This window comes from Terrapene carolina, unplaced genomic scaffold, assembly GCF_002925995.2.
Source record: "Terrapene carolina triunguis isolate 2854851 unplaced genomic scaffold, T_m_triunguis-2.0 Scaffold62, whole genome shotgun sequence".
In the NCBI taxonomy this organism is placed as follows: domain Eukaryota; kingdom Metazoa; phylum Chordata; order Testudines; family Emydidae; genus Terrapene; species Terrapene triunguis.
The window spans coordinates 55,344,904-55,363,360 of NW_020664413.1; the positions used below are offsets into that span (position 1 = coordinate 55,344,904).

At 41.1% G+C, this 18,457-nt stretch overlaps 2 protein-coding genes across 5 annotated transcripts in view; one reads left to right on the forward strand and one right to left on the reverse strand.

Annotated features, from left to right (window-relative positions):
* Positions 1 to 2,346: 2,346 nt before the first annotated feature.
* On the reverse strand, positions 2,347 to 17,988 carry TYW5 (tRNA-yW synthesizing protein 5). Of its 4 annotated transcripts, none has more exons than XM_026647656.1 (9): positions 17,841 to 17,988; positions 14,684 to 14,819; positions 14,294 to 14,367; positions 9,647 to 9,716; positions 8,630 to 8,674; positions 7,878 to 8,015; positions 6,749 to 6,836; positions 6,259 to 6,375; positions 2,347 to 2,701 (listed from the first exon to the last, which is right to left on the reverse strand). In XM_026647656.1, the coding sequence occupies exons 2-9, from the start codon at positions 14,714 to 14,716 to the stop codon at positions 2,445 to 2,447; spliced, it is 822 nt and encodes a 273-aa protein (XP_026503441.1). In that variant the 5' UTR covers positions 14,717 to 14,819; positions 17,841 to 17,988; the 3' UTR covers positions 2,347 to 2,444. The 4 variants fall into 4 exon arrangements, with proteins under 4 accessions (XP_026503441.1, XP_024062763.1, XP_026503442.1 ...); XM_024206995.2 differs by lacking the exon at positions 17,841 to 17,988 and adding an exon at positions 15,548 to 15,975; XM_026647657.1 differs by lacking the exon at positions 14,294 to 14,367 and having other exon boundaries at positions 14,665 to 14,819.
* A 63-nt stretch (positions 17,989 to 18,051) lies between these two features.
* MAIP1 (matrix AAA peptidase interacting protein 1) overlaps positions 18,052 to 18,457 on the forward strand; it is a 10,805-nt gene continuing 10,399 nt past the window's right edge. The window contains exon 1 of the mRNA XM_026647659.2: positions 18,052 to 18,431. Within this exon, the coding sequence (XP_026503444.1) occupies positions 18,099 to 18,431 (333 nt within the window). The 5' untranslated portion in view covers positions 18,052 to 18,098. The remainder of the gene's footprint in view (positions 18,432 to 18,457) is intronic.

Consider the following 18,457-nt stretch of genomic DNA (forward strand, 5'->3'; position numbering starts at 1 on the left):
GGCTGGTTACATTCATGCCTATTCATTAGGATGGCATTGTGCCCATACACATGGTGGGAAGTTATTTTCTCTAAGTTACAGCTGCCAACAAAAATGGATTTAGATGAATAATCTGCCCAGTGTTGCAAGGCCCAGCTTCTGCAGGAAGCCCCTGTTCTGTGCCTTAGTGGCACATACCTCTTTAGTCCTGCTAACAGCTTTTGACAAGTCACAATTCTCAACACTGTTGGAAGCATCAGACCAACCTAAATGGCAGATAAATGACAAAACCTCAGCTACATTTATCTTACGCTGTAAGTAGTAAAAGAGAGATTTAAATGGACAATGGCAGCATGTCATATTTGTCAGATGTCCCCTTATCATTCATCTTACAAAACAAGAGCAACATTATAGCTCCATCCACCAGGAAGCAACAGGCTTGTCTCTCAGGAATGGAGTCCACTTGACAGATGCTACTTCTATTCATATAGTCACACAATACATCTCAACTAGTGGAGGGTTCTTGAAGTGCTCCCAACTGATCCCATATTTATGACAATATTACCAGGGCCTTCCTCTCAAATCCCATAGCTGTAGAATAAAAACCTCACCCTGATTTATCAAGTACTGTACAACTGGCTGCTGTCAGCAGTGCTGCAGTTTGGTGCAATAGCAACAGCTGTGGAGATAGGGCTCCTTATATAATAAAACTATGCAAGTTGGCAGGTCTTTTTCTTCAAGCTACAGCATGAATCTAAACTTAAAAAAAACCTGGCATCAACTTTGCCTGTAGTTTTTGCTTTCCTGTGGGTGTCTGTGATGTGATGTCCTGCTCTGTGATGTCCCCACAAGGGGAAGTTGGGTGGATACTCTGTGGCTGCTCCCAGGCTGCTGCTCAGAGGACTGAGTTATAGAAGCATTAAGAGGAAGATCTTTCAGAACAAGGGCAGTAACCATGCCAAGAGCAATCAGCTCACTTGGACCTTTTCTGAGGTGATGGTGTCTTTACTGAGCTTTTACTGTCTGAGCTGGGATTAAGGGAGATGCATTTAGTAGTCCCTGCATGCCTCCTCTGAACCCAGCCCAGAGATCCAAGTGAGCTAATATTGAAATACTTCACTGTAAAAGACTGCTCAAGGTTAAGTTCTAAGCCTTATCTTGTGAGAGAGCATATTTTTAAATGAAGACAGCCAGAGATGTTTATTTGACTCTCTTCAAGCATCAGAATATCTGCATGAGTTTCTCCAGCCATTATTTCTGCCCCGTTTACTGAGTGTTGGTGTAGAAAACAGTGCTCCCCTTGAAGTATTCAGAAATCATGAGGCCCCAGTCCACAAGTATTTTACACATTGATTATGAGACCACTGGTTCCTCAACATGTAAAAGGAATTGCTGATTATAGCCACCTGAGCACTCCCTCCTCTCTCTCTCACTCCACACCCCACATCAAGGGAATTGAACTAACCTCCCCCCTGACTTTCTAGGGACCCTGCATTGTATAGGTTTGACAGACAGCACTTGTGAACTTTCAATACTCAGGTCTAATACAGCTCTCAGCTGAGCTGCAGCACAGCTGGGAGCCCCAGATTTCACATCCATTTTAGGTTCTAACAAATCCCATTTCTTGGGCTTGTGTTGATTCAATCTGTCTGCAAATAATTCCAAATCAGGGAAATTAAAACAAAACAAAAAATCTACAGGTGCCACTTTAGCTTGTACCCTACTCAAACTAAAAATTAATGAATGTAAGCAAAATACATACCCACACAGCCCAGAAAAGCCATCCAGGGCGTTCTCCCTCCTTTCCCTTCTTTTCTCTGCTGAGGAGAACCACAGGAACACACCTGCTGTCCCTGACTGGGTCCTGCTAAGAGCACAGCTGCTTCTCATCACCCCATAATTAGAGGAAAGGGAGGTAGCTAGTCAAGTTAACCCTGGCTGGTTACTTGCCTTTTACTATAGCTGTGCGAGTCCCACAGATCAACAGTCTTCACTACTCTAGAGAATAACCCATTTGGGCTGGAACATTCTTTTCAATAGCCACCCTGAAGAAGACACCAGAATCTAAAACAGAATTTAAATTGCCAATGCTGTAAGTCTTATTCAGGAATATTTATTTTCTGAAATAGTTCTTTGAAAGTAAACTACCCCCGGAAACAAAATGATTGTTCTAAATAACACAAACTTGGACGTGTGTGTGTGTGTGTATGTATATATAATTTTAAATTGACCCCTTATTGTTGTACAGATGAGACCCACAGCTGCATCAAGCAGACTATACTGCATGTGGATTAGTAGAAATGGGATCTATTAAAACAACATCTATTGGCTATGAAATAAGTATTCATCCACAAACAATGAGCACTATTGTTTTTATTAAAGTCTTCTCAAAGTGTCTTCAGGTACAGTATCCATATCTGTACTTCTCCCTACTTTCAGAGGAGTTTGGTTGACTTGTTGACTGTTTATTCATAGTTAGTGCTATAGGCTTTTTCTTGGATGCGTAAAACCATTCTCCGGGCATAAAAATCCCTATATTCCTCAGGCAGTTCCTCCAGTGTTTTCAAAGCCCTGTCCAAAATCTGCACAGCTCTGGAAGCAGCTGTAGGATCTTTGTTTCCGTAAGTGTCTGTTTTATCGTAGCACTCAGAAGGAAGATGCTTCCAAAAGACATTCACTCCCACTCCAAATTCTTCAGAAATTACATTATGGAACCATAAAGCTGTAGGAAGAAAAAAGTCTAAAAAGATAAACTGCCATTTAAAACTTGATTTCATTTACAACAAAGATGTTTGAACCATCTCAAACTGAATGTAACTGACATAAGAAATAATCACTGACATTCACTTATGTTTAGGTACTTCTGACTCACTACATCATATGCTACAGCATATCAAACAGTGAGTTCCTGATCCTGAAGATATTTATAAGCATGCTGAACTTTATGCATGAGTATTCCCACTGAAGTCAATGTAAAGGTAAGCAAGTGGGTAAGTGTTTGCTGGATCAGGGTCAACAGACTTAATTCTTTGTCCCTTATTCATGTCATTTATCCCATTACCTTGAATTGGAATACTTGCATAAGTAAAGAGTGCAGGATTAAGCCCTAAATCTTTAAGGGCCCCACTCCTGCAAACACTTACGTACATGAGTAACTTCACTCATTGCATACACATTTGCAAAATTAGAACCTTAACTTGCATGGATTCTCAACATGCCAGTTTAGATTACCAATATCAGTCAGTATCAGCCTTGCAGATTTCTTCTCATCTACACCAACTTTTTTGGGTCCAGCAAATAGTAAGGTTTTTCATTTGAATCATCATGGCAAAGGGCAAGTAAGCAAGGAGATACTTTTGCCTGGACTGCTATGTATTTGTAATTTTATGTATCATGTGCCAGTTTTAACTTGAAAGCTACAGCATTGCATTAGTTCTCCCATTTCAATTTTGGAATATTGTTTTTGTTACTTGTTTTATATTTAGTGAATTGAACATATCAGTTTTTTTGGTCTGCATCATTCACCTCCTTGACTCAATCTTCCGCTTTTGTTCTTGAAGCATGTCTGTTTCTGCTACAGTTTTTCTGGGACACAGTTATATTTGAAACCTACCATTTTAAAACAAAGTTTGATTTTAAGCTATTTATAACAATGTAAATCAGAATTCCATTCAAGACAGTGCAGTAACACTGATGTGAGATCAGAATCAAACCAAACAATCCTATTTTCTGAAATTCAGGACTGTAGGGAGGGAGTGTGGCCTCCCTCCGAGACTGACAGGGAGGGACTATACTACTACCCCTGGTGGGCGGAGCCGAACCAGCCACACCATGCCATGCCACACTCCTCCCCCTCGTCTCCCACCCCACTGGATGCAGGGGGTCAGGATAGGAAGTTTAAAAGGCGGGACCTACAGTTCACTTGTGCAAGAGCTGGGGAAGGGAGCAGATGTTTCTTGCCCGTTGCCAAGGACAGCTGACTGACCAGTACCTGGAGGAGTAACAGGACTGCCGCTAGCCGTGTACCCTTGGGAAATGGAGAAACCCCAGGAGACAGAGGTATACTCAGAAGGGGTAATAGGAGGTAGCCCAGGGACACCAGACATTAGTCCAGTGGTGTTGCCAGAGTCTAGGTCAGTGTTTCAGTGGGATCCCTGCTCACCCAGTGGTGGAACTCTCCAGTTCCTACTCTCAGGGCCCTTAGCCTGCTTGTTACTCTGCACTTATAGGCACAACATAGTGAGCTCTCTCCAAGACTGATGGGGAGGGACGGCTATAGACCACTACACAGACCCTTTTCAGTCACACAAAATGGTGCCATTTAAAGTCTTCTTTTTTCTGTGACATTTATCTTGAGTGTTTTTAATTATCAGTCTCATTTTACAGTATCTGCCAAACTAATGCAGAGGCAAATATTTTTTTAAATGCTGCATAATACATTGATATAGACAAAGATCCAATAACATAACATAAGTATCAGTTTTCAAGATCAATAATACTTTAGCATATCTGATTCAAAATTGAAAACACTTGCTGACAAAAGTCAGCTAGGAAGATCTACACTACCTAGATCCAAGAGAAAATGTGTGCAAACGTCTGTAGAATCTGGAACATTACAGCTAACTGTACGAAGTCAGTTCTCTCTGCAAAGTAATCTGCTATCTTCCTTTAGTTCTGTTCAAAATTTAGATATAATATTTTCTCAAAGTAATTCCTACATCACTGAGTGATGCTGCATAGTAAGAACCAAAGTGATGAATACTAAACTAAACCAGCAGATTTTGCATAAAATCTACATCACAATCCACACAAATATTAAAAGAAAGGAGGAATAGGAAACACCTTCCAATAAGTGAAATATCTTCCACTAATCTATGGAATATAAAGTCTGTGTTTTTAAAAAAAAAAAAACTGCATAGCAATGAACACACCAGTGGCCAGCTAAAAGCTGAATGACAAGTTTGTTCCTGGTGTATATACATTGTCTTCTTTTATAACTATCCCCATTTTCCTTAATAAGAACATAAGAATGGTTGTACTGGGTCAGATCAATGGTCCTGCTGTCTTCCGACACCAGCCAATGCCCAGTGCTTCAGAGGGAATGAACAGAACAGGGCAATTATCAAGTGATCCATCATCCACTCCCAGTTTCTGGCAGTCAGAGGTTTAGGGACATCCACAGCATGGGATTGTGTTCCTGGCCATCTTGGCTAATAGCCACTGATGGACTTATCCTATATGAATTTATCTAATTCTTTTGTGAACCCAGTTATACTTTTGGCCTTTGCAACATCCCCTGGCAACAACTTCCACAGGTTGACTGTGTTGTGGGAAAACGTACTTCCTTTTTTGTTTTAAACCTGTTGCCTATTACTTTCATTGAGAAACCTCTGGTTCTTGTGTTATGTGACGTGGTAAATAACACTTTCCTGTTCACCTTCACACCACTCATGATTTTATAGACCGCTATCCTACCCCCCTTAGTCCCCTAACCACAATTAAGATATTGACATGTTCTCAGGTTCATAGCTGAGAATAAAAAATTAATACCAAGTTAATAGATTGCTTTTGTCTTCATTATGATGTTATCCTGTCTCCAATTTAATATTCCAGGGTTAGTCACAAACACTGTTAATATTAGCCTGCTTATTCCGAATAGGAAGATGTTTTACAGCAAATTTTATCAAGGTTTATCTAGAGACTTGAATTGCCCTTTACATTGCTTCCCTCTTAAATACTTCAGTAAGTCTCAGGTTCTGATCCTGCAAATTGCTGATGAGGTTAGGCCAGCAGGAATAATTCAGCTGCCTGCTCCTGATCCCCGGTGCTGTCTCACCTTGCACAGCAAGCAGTTTTGTATTTGCTACTGTTGCAGAAAGTTAGAAGCAGCTTAGAACAGAAAATATTCTGACTTTATTTTCAAAACTGACAATTTGTAATTAAAAAATGTAAGGACTTAACTGTTCCATCCCTAATGGACATTGTCATTTGCCTCTTACTTCTGCAGTGAGAAAACGTTAGAGCTACAGAAGAATGAAGTGCCCATTCCCTGAATCTAAAGAAGCCAGGTCAGGGAAGGGACAAATTGATTTTAATAGAGTAAGGCTATTAAAATATATGCACATTGAGTCAAATAAGAGTATAATTTTGGTCATATGCAAAGTGTCACACATCTAGAATTGCATGGAGAGTTACAAATATGTAATTCACATATGGAAATGAGGATTCACAAAATAAAATTATTAAAAATACTGTGGGCCGGAGCGATTTGTCACTTACCTGGAATGAACAACACATCGCCTGCTTCAAGAGAACATTCATAGCGCCTGGCTTTCATAAAAAGGGGATATTTCTCCAGGTCTGGGTTATCCACATTTAGGACCTGTGATTTAGTGCCTAAAGAAGTTTCAACAAAATAATAAAGCCAAGTTTCACTGAGACAGTAGAAGAACTCTGTTAGAAACTAGTTACAGCCCTCTATTCCTATGCAGTTAAGAATCAGAATGCTTTATTAATCCACAGAACAATTTGAGCATGGGCAGCAGGAGTGCAAGTTCCCCTACATTACCCCACCAGTGTTCCTCAACACTAACTTGGAGTGATTACTGTTAGAAATGAGAGACTAGATTAGTCAATGTCGCCTCTCTGCTGGGATTTCTAACAGAGTTGCCAATTACGGCAAAGGTTTTTATATATAATGGGACACTTGCCTACTGGAAACTGAACTGAGAACACCAAACTCAATTAAATGTGTATGACAAGAACATACCTGCTAAATACAAATATGGTGCATCTCGAGGATTGTACAGTATAACTCTTTTTTTCCCTGTTATCTGGATTAAGAAGTTATCCATTATCTGAAAATATAACAGTATACTATAAGCATAAATAGCAGATAGATGTTATACAAGAGAAGAATGGGCAAATATATATTCCATATAATCATTCTGTTATATAAAATATGCCCTGAAAACAGACAATATTAAAAGCTTTGTGTGTGTGTGTTTTTAAAAAAAAAAAAAAAAAAAAATGCTAATCTATATCAAATTACCCTGAAAATCTGAATCATATGACACATATTTTCACTCTTCATCTTACATTTTTGGCACGTTAATTATAAATGGAAAAAAATGCCTCTCCATATTTCTTTTTAATAACTCTTTTACTTGTCTTTTTTTTCTCTTTCTTTCTTTCAACTATAACTTACAAGATTTGTTCAAAATTCAAAGCAATTATCTGCCTTGACTATCTAGCAAAGCAAAACATAAGGCAGAATATATTTAGAAGTGCTTTTACCATCTTTCAAACAGCCTTCTTACCTCATTTTGCTGACCGGCCACTAATAAACAGCAATGGGTTTTGCACTAGCTCAACTACACAACATAATATTCCTGTATCTAACCCTGTCTGGTATCACATTGTAGGCTCTTACTAGACAAATATATGTGGTATCAACTACAGCAAAAGAGCATGAAAACCCACCATATAGATTAGCAAGGAAAGGGTCTTGCAGAGTAGCAAAATAAGGTAATTCTGGAAGGCGCTGCATAGCTTCACCTCCACTGAAGCCAGCAATGTTGAGAGGTTGTTTTTTGATTCTTGGCTGCTATTTAAAACAATGAGTAAAACCCAGTCTTGCAATTTTTACTCATATGAGGCAAAGGTTTCAGGACTGGGAAATAAACTGAGAACCAAAATGTGCTTAGAATAGCAGCTATCCTTAAAATATACAATACCTAAAGTCAGTTATTATTTACCTAGTACCCAAAAGTATGCAAGTATCACTCTAACCGCAAGCAGGTCCCTGCCCCCTGTAGGGCTTGTATCCTAGTGCCCCAATCCTGTAATGAGATCCACACCACATTTCGCCAACAAAGGCACAAAGATTGTTTGCCTACATCATAGTGTGTCCAGAGTTGCAGTCCTGCTGAGCTGATGCGGAAGACACTGGAGAAGAACTGTTCCTTTTCAAAATATTCTGGGATCTGAATATCTTCTGCTAATGAAGGAAACTGCTTTCTGATATCTGCAATATCCTGAATCAAAAGGGATATAGTTCAATGTTCCAGATAAAATCATATATTTGAAGTGAAAGCAGGGGATTAGCTCATGACTGTGTTAAATCATACAGGCTAGGTCCTCAGCTGTGGCCAAGGAGCACTTGGCATTGCTGGGGGTTTGGACACAACGGGGCCTTTTGCACACAATCTTCAGTCATCTGGGTGCTGGTCCTTTTCTCCAGTATAAGTTAGGACACCCTGAGGGCTGCTCTGATATAAGCTATCTGACAACAGTTCTGAGGGGATGCTACTGCAGCCAGGGATCATCAGGACACCCCAGTTATGCTACTGTTCTCCTGATCAATCTCTTTATACCAACAGCTGAGGGATGGGAGGTGAGGCATAGGAATCATAATGGCAGCTGTATGGCATCCAGAAAGCCTCTTATGGAGGCTTGGTCCTTCGGTGACCAGCTAAGCTTGGATTTAAGTGCCTAACTTTAAGCATTCATGTTTAAAATTTTTGGCCTAAATTAATTTACAAGACAAAAAGGTGGTGTGTTTGTGTAAAGGCAAAAGATCAGAATACTATCCTTAAAGATTTTAAACTGCTGCTCTGAAACACATGCCTTGCAGTCCCAAGTTACTCACCTTTCGTGGGTCTTCACCCAGTGATCGCAAGTAGTATTTCTCATCCTTAACACAAACACAAAAGAGAATGATCATTAGCACGCAAGAACAAAGAATTAGAACATACAGAGCTTTGACCATCTCATTAGTTTAATGAAGAGCCTCATTAAAATTTGGTACAACTAAATCCCATTTACAAATTCAGCTATTCTGCTATCCTGCCCTTTCTTCTATTGCTCCCTGCTGGCTACCTGAAGAAATGGAAGAAAGTGAAAATATGCTAATTAAATGAAACAGGCAAATTCAAGGGGGCAGGGAAAGATCTAAGGGTATAAAACACATGTTGCTCCATATGGAGACTTAGATCACAAATTGTCAGCCACTTCAACAGTGCTTTGAGTCTATCCAGTAATAGAGCATATGTAGAAATTAAACCCTTCAGAACACTGACACAGGAAATCACAACAATGTATTTCAGAACATACTGCATGTTACAAATAAATGATGGAAGGAATATTTGAAAAATCATTTGGAGCAGCCTAGCTCCTACTCCTATGTAAACATTGTATAACTAGATTTATTTGGGGGAGGGTGAATTCCTATTAACACACAAACCATTCAATATTTTTGGACATAGTTATGTTAAGATATCTACTAATTAATTACTTAATGAGCATGTTGTAACATTTCTGTATTTTATATTTGTACCTCTGATAGTTGCTATAGCTTAACTAAACACTTGAGTATTTACTTCTTTTAAAATATCTAACAAATATAGTTGCTATTTTAAACATAATATGTTTTCTTAGTCCCTTATCTTGAAACCTTTACTCATATAAAGTAGTCCTTGGCCACACAAGCAAGCCCACTGTAGTCAGTTATACAGTATACATGAGGAATGATTAACTCTTGAGCTCCAATCCAGCAAAGCATGCTTAACTTTAAGGTTAAGTGCTATGCTAAAAAATAATAATTTTTTTTAAACCGAATCTCAATAAATAACTAATGAAAGAAGATGTGACACTTTAAGGAAATTACCTCAGATATAAAGTACTCGTTATGTTTGACTTCAGCTGCTCTCCGTACAAACACATCAAAGGGCAATGTTCTGAAATATAAATATAAAAATTCATAATGCTAATCAGTGTAACAATGAATTATTTAACTACTGGACACACAATACTTAGTACCAGATCAAATTCATGTCTCTGGCCAGACAGACGATTTAATTTGTTTTAAAAAATCATCATATAGAGTAACAATTGTTTGCAACAGGATGTCAAATAACTGCCAAGATAAAAATCATATTTAAAAATCTTTCATTATTATCCAGATTGTTCCTATACTAGATCCAAATAGTTTTGGCTGTAAGTCAGCTTGTAAAAAGATAATTATTTGGGATCAGATTTTCAAGAGTGCTCACTATCCAAAAATTTTGTGCTCAAACTCTTGTGCTCAATGGGAGCAGCTGGGTGCCAAGTTCTTTTGAAAATATGGCATTTAATTTAGATGCCTAAACTGAGCTCTATTGCAAATATGATCCCAGTTATAGGTGATGAGCATTTCTGAAAATCTGGGTCATAGTTTGTGCTGACTTTTTTGAATAAATGGGTTTGTGTTTTATATATGCTGGCTCAGGTGAAACCTATGTTTACAGTAGTCCCAACCTTCCTGTATTTTAAATCAATTCTCCTAAAGTTGCTTCTTTCAATGATTCTACAGGAAAAAGAACTTTAGCTTTTCAGCTGGGAGGACAGCTTCAAGTTAGTTCCTATTAAAAAGAAATCACTAGGGCCCAAATCCTCAAAGGTATTTAAGAGCTTAACTTCCACTGAAATAATGGGAGTTAGGTGGCTAAGTACCTTTGAAGGTCTGGGCCTACGTTCCAAGCCCAGACCTACTGAAGTCAATGGGAGCAGAATCAAGCCCTAGATAACTGTCAGTTTCACAGAGTGAGGAGGTCCTCCTAAAATGTCAATTCTTTAACAACTTTAGCAGATACTGCAATAAATAATACTTTCTACAGATACATATTTGGTAAGTTTGCTCCTGGTACAGAGTCAATACAAGCATAAAACAGTAAAGGTCTCTTAGATCTAGTCTTCAATAGACCTTTGCCTGAACTGATATTGTAGCATTTGGCCCTGCTTGATACTGGAGCAAAACAATTGCATGTAGTACTGTGACGGGTTCGGTCACAGACACCCCCCTTGGGACTGTCACCAGATGTGCTGAAATTACTTCTAAGCCCATTTTCCCTGCCAGCTTGGGACTCCAGAACCCTGCCTTGTTGAGCCAGACATGCTAGTCTGCTGCAACACAGACCCAGGTCTGGTCCACGACCACAAAGCTGAAGACTTTAACCAAAAACAGCTCAGCAGGTTACTTCTCCAGCACCCAGACACCCAGTTCCCAATAGGATCCAAACCCCAAATAAATCCGTTTTACTCTGTATAAAGCTTATACAGGGTAAACTCATAAATTGTCCACCCTCTATAACACCAATAGAGAGATATGCACAGCAGTTTGCTCCCCCAGGTATTAATCACTTACTCTGGGTTCATTAATAAACAGAAGTGATTTTATTAATTATAAAAAATAGGATTTAAGAGGTTTCAAGTAATAACAGACAGAACAAAGTAAGTCACCAAGCAAAATAAAGCAAAAACATACAAGTCTAAGCCTAATACATTAAGAAACTGATTACAGGTAATATCTCATCCTCAGAGATGTTCCGATAAGTTTCTTTCACAGACTAGATGCCTTCCTAGTCTAGGCCCAATCCTTTCCCCTGGTACAGTTCTTGTTAGTTCCAGCAGACATCTCAGATGGTAAGCAGGGGCTCTCTCATGACTGGCAGCCCCTTTTGTCCTACTCCACCCCCTTTTATAGCTTTGGCACAAGGCGGGAATCTTTTGTCTCTCTAGGTCCCCACCCCTCCTTCTAAATGGAAAAGTACCAGATTTAAGATGGATTTCATTATCAGGTGACATGGTCACATGTCACTGTAAGACCCCTAGTCTCCATTCCCCATGGGCTGGCCCACATATACACAGGAAGGCTTTCAAGTAACTAAGGCCATTTACAACTGATTGTTTCTGGAGCACCCTTAATGGCTCCACTTAATATGTTTACACCAGTGATACAAGTTTATATCTTATTCTCCTAACTCCAGATATAGAAATAATACATGCAAACAAATAGGATGAACACACTTAATAGATTACAAGCTTTCTAATGACACCATACCTGGGGTATTTAGCATAAAGCATATTCCAGTTATGTCATATTCATAAGCATATTTCCATAAAGCCTATGGAGTGCAACGTCACAAGTACCAAATGGATTATTTTATGGTGGTTACTAATGTTTATAGCATCTATCAGCACCAGCTCGTTTGATTTCCACCCCACTACAATTTAAATTTTGATTTTTTAAACAGCAAGAGGGTAGGGGTAAAAAAATAACAAACAAACATATATACAAAAAAAATTAACTAGAACCGAATACAAACAGATTATTTACGATAAGATTCAAAGTAGATGATGAAAAATATGATGCACACTTCTCAGGAGTCAGTCTAACTATTGTTAAATATCCTGAATTTCTCATTCATGAGGAAAGATTTTTTTCCCCCAAGCTGTAAAGATCATTCAAATCACCTAGCTGGTACTGGCTAATATCCATGCTGTATATAGCAATTTATTTCAAGCTTCACAAAACATACGAACAATTAAATGCCCAGTGTTAGGAAGAAAGTTTCCCCATAGGCAAAGTTATCCATTACAGGGGGTTTACATCTCATCTGAAATATCTGGTAGTAGCCATTGTCAAATATAGGACTAGACGGACCATTTCCCTGACAATATACAATTTCTATGTTCATGTTCATGAAAAGCTTGATCCAGCAGCTTCTGGAGTCAATGGAGAGAATCCCACCGACACTAATGGAAGTGGATCAGACCCCCAGAGCCTGAACAACTACATCTCCCACTGAAAGCAATATGAGTTGCTTGTGCTCAGCATATGTCTGGATCAGGTCCTTAGCTGGCCATAATGATGTCTTTGTACTAGAGCGTTTTTATTCTTGCAGTAATTGTATTTATTTTCCCCACAGATATGAATACATAGCCTGATTCATAGAGGTTCTGAATTCCCCAAGTCCTCTAGAACTGGTGAAAGTCACAAATACTTAGTAACTCTAAAGATCAGATATTTAGAGAGCATCTCCATAATGCCATATACAAAAATGCAAATTTAGCCCCTAATCTGCAAACCCTAACACACCTGAGCAAATTTATGCATGTGAAATATCACCACTGAATTAAATAGAACTACTTACATGCATAATATTAGGAAAGTGCATTAGGGCCTGCAGGATCAGACCCTTAGAAGGAAAATGCAAGGATACTAAATTGCACCTCCCTTTTATATGCCTATTTGTATTTCATTTTTTCCCCAGACAATGAGATAAACACTAAACAATATATATATGAGGCAAAGATGTATGACAATTTTATTTGCAGTTCAAAAAATAGTTTAAAAATGTTCAACGGTTCAACCGGCTGTGAATAAAGAGTGTACTGAATGTGACACCAGGGTTCACTCATTACAGACTGTAGAACTTTTGATTCCATCACATATGTCTGCTTTCTTAAACTTTATTAAAATAATAAATGATTGAACACATCTTGTTCACACTTGGGAAAAGCAAATGACAATTGAAATGAAGACTTTACAATTGTAGAACAACAACAAAATGGCTGAGATGCATTAGACTCTGAAGAATGTTTAAGCAAACTACATGACATGGACAACTCTAATGAGGAGCTTCTCAGGACATTAGACATTCTATGTGACCTGTCTCCAGACTAAAGGGCTGGTGAAATGTGTGATATTCCATAGTTTGAGGACACTGGAAACTGCACATGCCCTAAACTTTGAAGTTGTTTGTTTTTTAATTGCTGACATCCGTCCAGCCTAAGTCTGTTGAACTAACATATCTGTAACATAACAGCATTCAAAGCAGTTCAGGTACTGAGCAGTGCTAGCGTCTAACAATATAATCATCAATACTGAAAAGGTATCAGAGAATCCGAATGACATGCCTAGTTTCAAACTTCTTGTTGCAGCAGACTGCAAGTCACAAACTGAGAGTTTCTCTCAAACCCCTCTCTTTGGATTCTTCCATTAACTCCTTCATCTTCACTACTTCAAAAACAGACCAATTATCTTCATTTTTAGGCCCTTCACAGTCTATCCCTGTGCAACTTATTAACTCTTATACAGTATCGAGACATTGACTCCTACATTCATTCTACAAATGACCAGTCTTCATCGCCCACTTTTAAATTTTTCCGAACAAACATCTTTGCAGTTCTTCCCATGCTGCCCCTTATGCATGGGAGGCGCTCCCTACAAGTATCTGCAGAACCACCTCATTGTGTTCCCCCAAATACTCTTTTAAAACTCCTCTCTGCTGTTAGGAGTGGGGTGTATTGACAGGAGAATGTGGGGAAATTTGATTTACCACAGCTTATACTGTACATCATTTGTGAATACAGGCTCAAGTTTTTAAGGCCTGATCATTCTGACATCTTTCATGAACAATAAAGGCATGTTAAAAAATTGCTATCTGGGACTGGGCCAAAAAAAAAAGAAGAGAGAGAGAAAATAATGACGCACCCATGAATTCCAAAGCCATAGCTGAAGGACAAAACCGTGATGAAATATTTCTTCTGGTACTGAAATATCTTTACCTTTTTAAATTAAAAAAAAAATACCTTTCAGACAATGGCACCTGAATTCAAAAGCATTTCTTTAGAAACAGAAGCTCTATAACATATTAGTTAATGCAGTAAATAGCAATAGAGACAGTAATTACCATTAATAAGTTTACAAAAAGCAGGAGAGCACCAACTTGCTGAATGGTAACACCAACAGATCCAGGCAACATAGAAGAGTATACTTTGTATAAAACTTCAAAGCAATGTAGAATGTTTCTAAAAGTTACTAGTATGTCCCTTTAAAATAGAGGAAGCCTTGGAATAAAGTACCTATATACAAAGTTCTTACTGAGGAAGTCCATCTGTGGCACTGTGGAAACATGAATCTTTACTTCTTTAGTTCCTGCTGTTTGGCTGAGGTAATCCACTGTCCACTTGGTTGTGCAAGTGCCCAAGTCTATTCCTTTCAGCACTGCTGGCTTTCTCTGAAAAGAAAACAAAAGCAGGTTTATGGCATGGCATGGCATGTTGTCACTGAATTGGTGATAGAATCCAACAAAAAAATTCAGGACTAATTTGTCAAGTACAGTACAAGAACAAATCAATTGAATATGTACACCTGTTGCACATTAGCCAGAAGGCTCCATGAGTTTGTGCACTAAGTGTGTAAACAAAATCCAGGAAATCATGGTCCTGATTCTGTTATTATACTCCTTTGCTTGTGGCAGGAATGGAGTGAGAGAAAAGGTTCTTTAACCAACACTGGCCTTCACCATATTCTGGGGCCATGGAAGGATTTGGCAAGGCCCTGATATAACTTCAGCTCTTCTTCAAAAGGCTTAGTAGAGCACAGCTGTAGGGAAGCACACTTAGGCCATGCCCCTAGTCCACCCCCTTGACTCAGATATTGGGAGCTGGGGCAATATTACACCAGTTCTAACACTGACTAGGGATGCCCTCTATGCAAGGGGATGTTTCCACTCATGCTAAATCCTCTTTGTGCTGGCAGAGTGTAAACAACGATCCAATCTCCATTAAAATCAATGGAAAGACTTGTTTACTTCAGTTGGTTTTGGTCCAGGACCATAGAGAGCAAGGGGTCAGTGACAATTACAAGAACACTTCACACTCACACAACATTTTATATTTTCAAAGCACTGCCCAAACTTTAACTAATCGTTAACTAATCCTATGAGATAGGTGTTATCATCACCTTTTACTGTCAGGGAAACTGAACGAGGGAGAGGTTAGGGGTCTGAGACACATAGGATGTCAGGGACAGAATAAAATTAGAAGCCAGCAATTTCTTGCTCCCAGCCCAATGCTCACTCCACTGAGCCTCTCTGCAAAGACACAAAAGACCAGACTGGTGAAATTAAAGTCCTAAGGAACCAAAACCACCAGATTAGTACAGAACTGTCCCAAACTGTTTCCTCTCATTTGCTGAATCGGTTTATAAATAGTGGGTTTGGAGAAGTTCATTTACTTTATATATGCAGTCTTTACAAACTCAGTTCTGTAATAACTTTTTAGATCAAGCAGAGTGGAGCTGGCTCATAGCCCTCATGAGTTTCTGGTTTTAATGTAATATGCTTGATGGAGGAACACATGAGGTTAATTATCCCCTTTTATTTTCAAGCCAAACTCCAAGGGAGTAATAGACAGGCTTGCATCAGTAGCTATAACAACAAACAAAAACATACAAAGAAGAAACAAACACAAACTATACCCCAATTTTAACTAATTAGAATCCCACTTGTTTCAGTAGGAGTTTTGACACACAAGACATCCAGGACTGAGCTCATCATTGCATCATATTCCAGCTGGCAGAAAAGTGAGCAGTGTACTTTCAGGATGACAGCCATGCAACCATTTAAGCAAACTGGGCTTGTTGCGAGGATAGGTTAAAAGAAGACATTAATCCATACCATACTCCAGCTTGGGTCCTGATCCTGCACTGAGCTCTATGTGCACAAAGCCTTGTGCCCCAACTGAGCATCCAAAGAAGACAACAGAGCTTTGTACAGGGTCTGTTTGCATGGAGCTCAATGTAGGATCAGTGCTTTAGCCTCTTTCAGCCTAGTGAGGGAGACACCCCAATCTTCTTGTGCCAAGCCAGGCAATGTACTGTTGTTCCAGTTCCTCAAGATCTATGCCAGCAACTTCATATAACGGAATCTGTCCCTCACCAGTATTTTTCACTTATCCCACTACCAGGAAAACATTTCATATGAATACCACATACATCACTGTTAAATAATACCAACAAAAATGCTTAGCATGTCCCTTTTTTCTAATTATGCTGCAGCTCCTCCTTCTTTCCCCATCTATTCTCACCACATCTCTGTTTAGAAACACAAGCCATTTTTTTTGTCAAATGGATACCATTAGGTAAGTGAATTTGTAAAATATCAGAACCCTTTTTAGAAACTGACATACCACACAAGCAACACACTTCACAGTCTCTTCATTATTTTGTTTAATTATAAAAATAGGTATTACATAAAAGTGACATTCTGGTTTACATTATTTTTGAAGAATCATTTAGAAAGGCAGCTTGTACACTCTTCCTTTCAGTTGTTAAAAAAATCGGTTATTTTTAGATTTTTGTTATATTTCTTGTTTTCTTTCTCTGGGGTCCGACTGTGTTAAAACAAGAAACCCAGAATCAAAGGGTGTCAAAGTTTGGGCTTCAAGTTCCAAAAATTTTGGATCAAAAATAATTTATTGTGTCAAAAGAGCCAGACAGCTGCTGTAAAGGGGACAGGAAGAGGAGGAAGGGTAAAGGATTCCAACCTCTGGCTATACTTGGATTTCCACAGACCAGCTAAATCTCTCACGCTCATTCTGGACAAAGTTGAAGGGAGCTGAGTGTCTGTCTGGTCTCTCTCGCTCTTGGGAGGGTGTCGGGGGCAGCACAGGATCGGTTTTACAAGTGGATAAACTGCAGGGGATGCCGAGAACAGCAGCAGGGGCCGGTGTCTGAGACGCGAGGCACTGAACTGTGTGACATGACGGGACGGGAGAGGCGAGCTGCCGGGTAGGGTGACCAGACAGCAAGTGTGAAAAATCGGGACAGGGGGTGGGGGGTAATAGGAGCCTATATAAGAAAAAGACCCAAAATTGGGACTGTCCCTATAAAATCGGGACATCTGGTCACCCTACTGCCGGGAGAAGGTGCAACCACCGCCCCGGATCTGAGGGGACCCAGACACGCGGCCTGTGGCCGGGAGCTGCACCCAGCACCTGGGCAGCTGCAGCCCCGCAATCTCCAGCGCGGAGCGGGAAGTCAGGCCGCTGCCGCAGGCCGGGTGCAGCGCCCACACCGAGCAGGGGTCTCCGGCACCCCGGGGCGCGGGCGAGGCAGGGTCTCCCCCCCCCCGGGCCTCACCAGCGGGTAAATGTCCTGCCGAAAGCGCTCCCTGCCGACCCCGCTGTGCCGGGCCACTGGGCCCACCGGCTGCGCCATGGCCGCCGCCCACCCCGGCCGGCTACGCCTCACTCACACGCTCCCCCGGGAAACAAGGCTCGCCCGCCCCGCTGCTCCGGCCGCCGGGGCTCCACGGGTTGCTCCGTTTGCCCCCGCGCTGGGACCCGATCCCCCGAGGGGCCTCGCCACCCAGGCGCGCTCGGGGCCTGCCTGCCGCCAGGGAACGGTCCTTGCGGCGGGCCGGGGCACGCGGGGCTGCCCGGCCCGCTCTGGGCCCGTTTCCCGGGCAGGCCCCTTTCCGCGCGCACCAGGCGGGGCGGGGCGGCTCGCTAAGATGGCGCTGCCCAGCGGGCTCTGGCGCTGCCCTGGGCCGGTCCGCGCCTTCTCCACGCGCCTTCTGGCGCCGACGGCCAGACCCGGCTGGGCCGGGCTGAAGCCGCGGGGCCCGGTTGCCCTGTCCGGCGCCCGGCCCCCCGCGCGCTTCTGCGCCAGCGACGAGCACAGCCAGCGGGGGGGTCCGCCGGGGCCGGGCGGCGGCCGGAGCGTGGTGGTGGTGGTGATCCCCAACCCCTTCATCTGGGTCCGCACCAGGCTCCACTGCTTCTTCATCCGGGCCTTCTTCGACCAGGAGTTCAGCATCGAGGAGTTCACCCGGGGGGCCAAGCAGGTGACTGCGGGGCCGCCGCGCCTCCA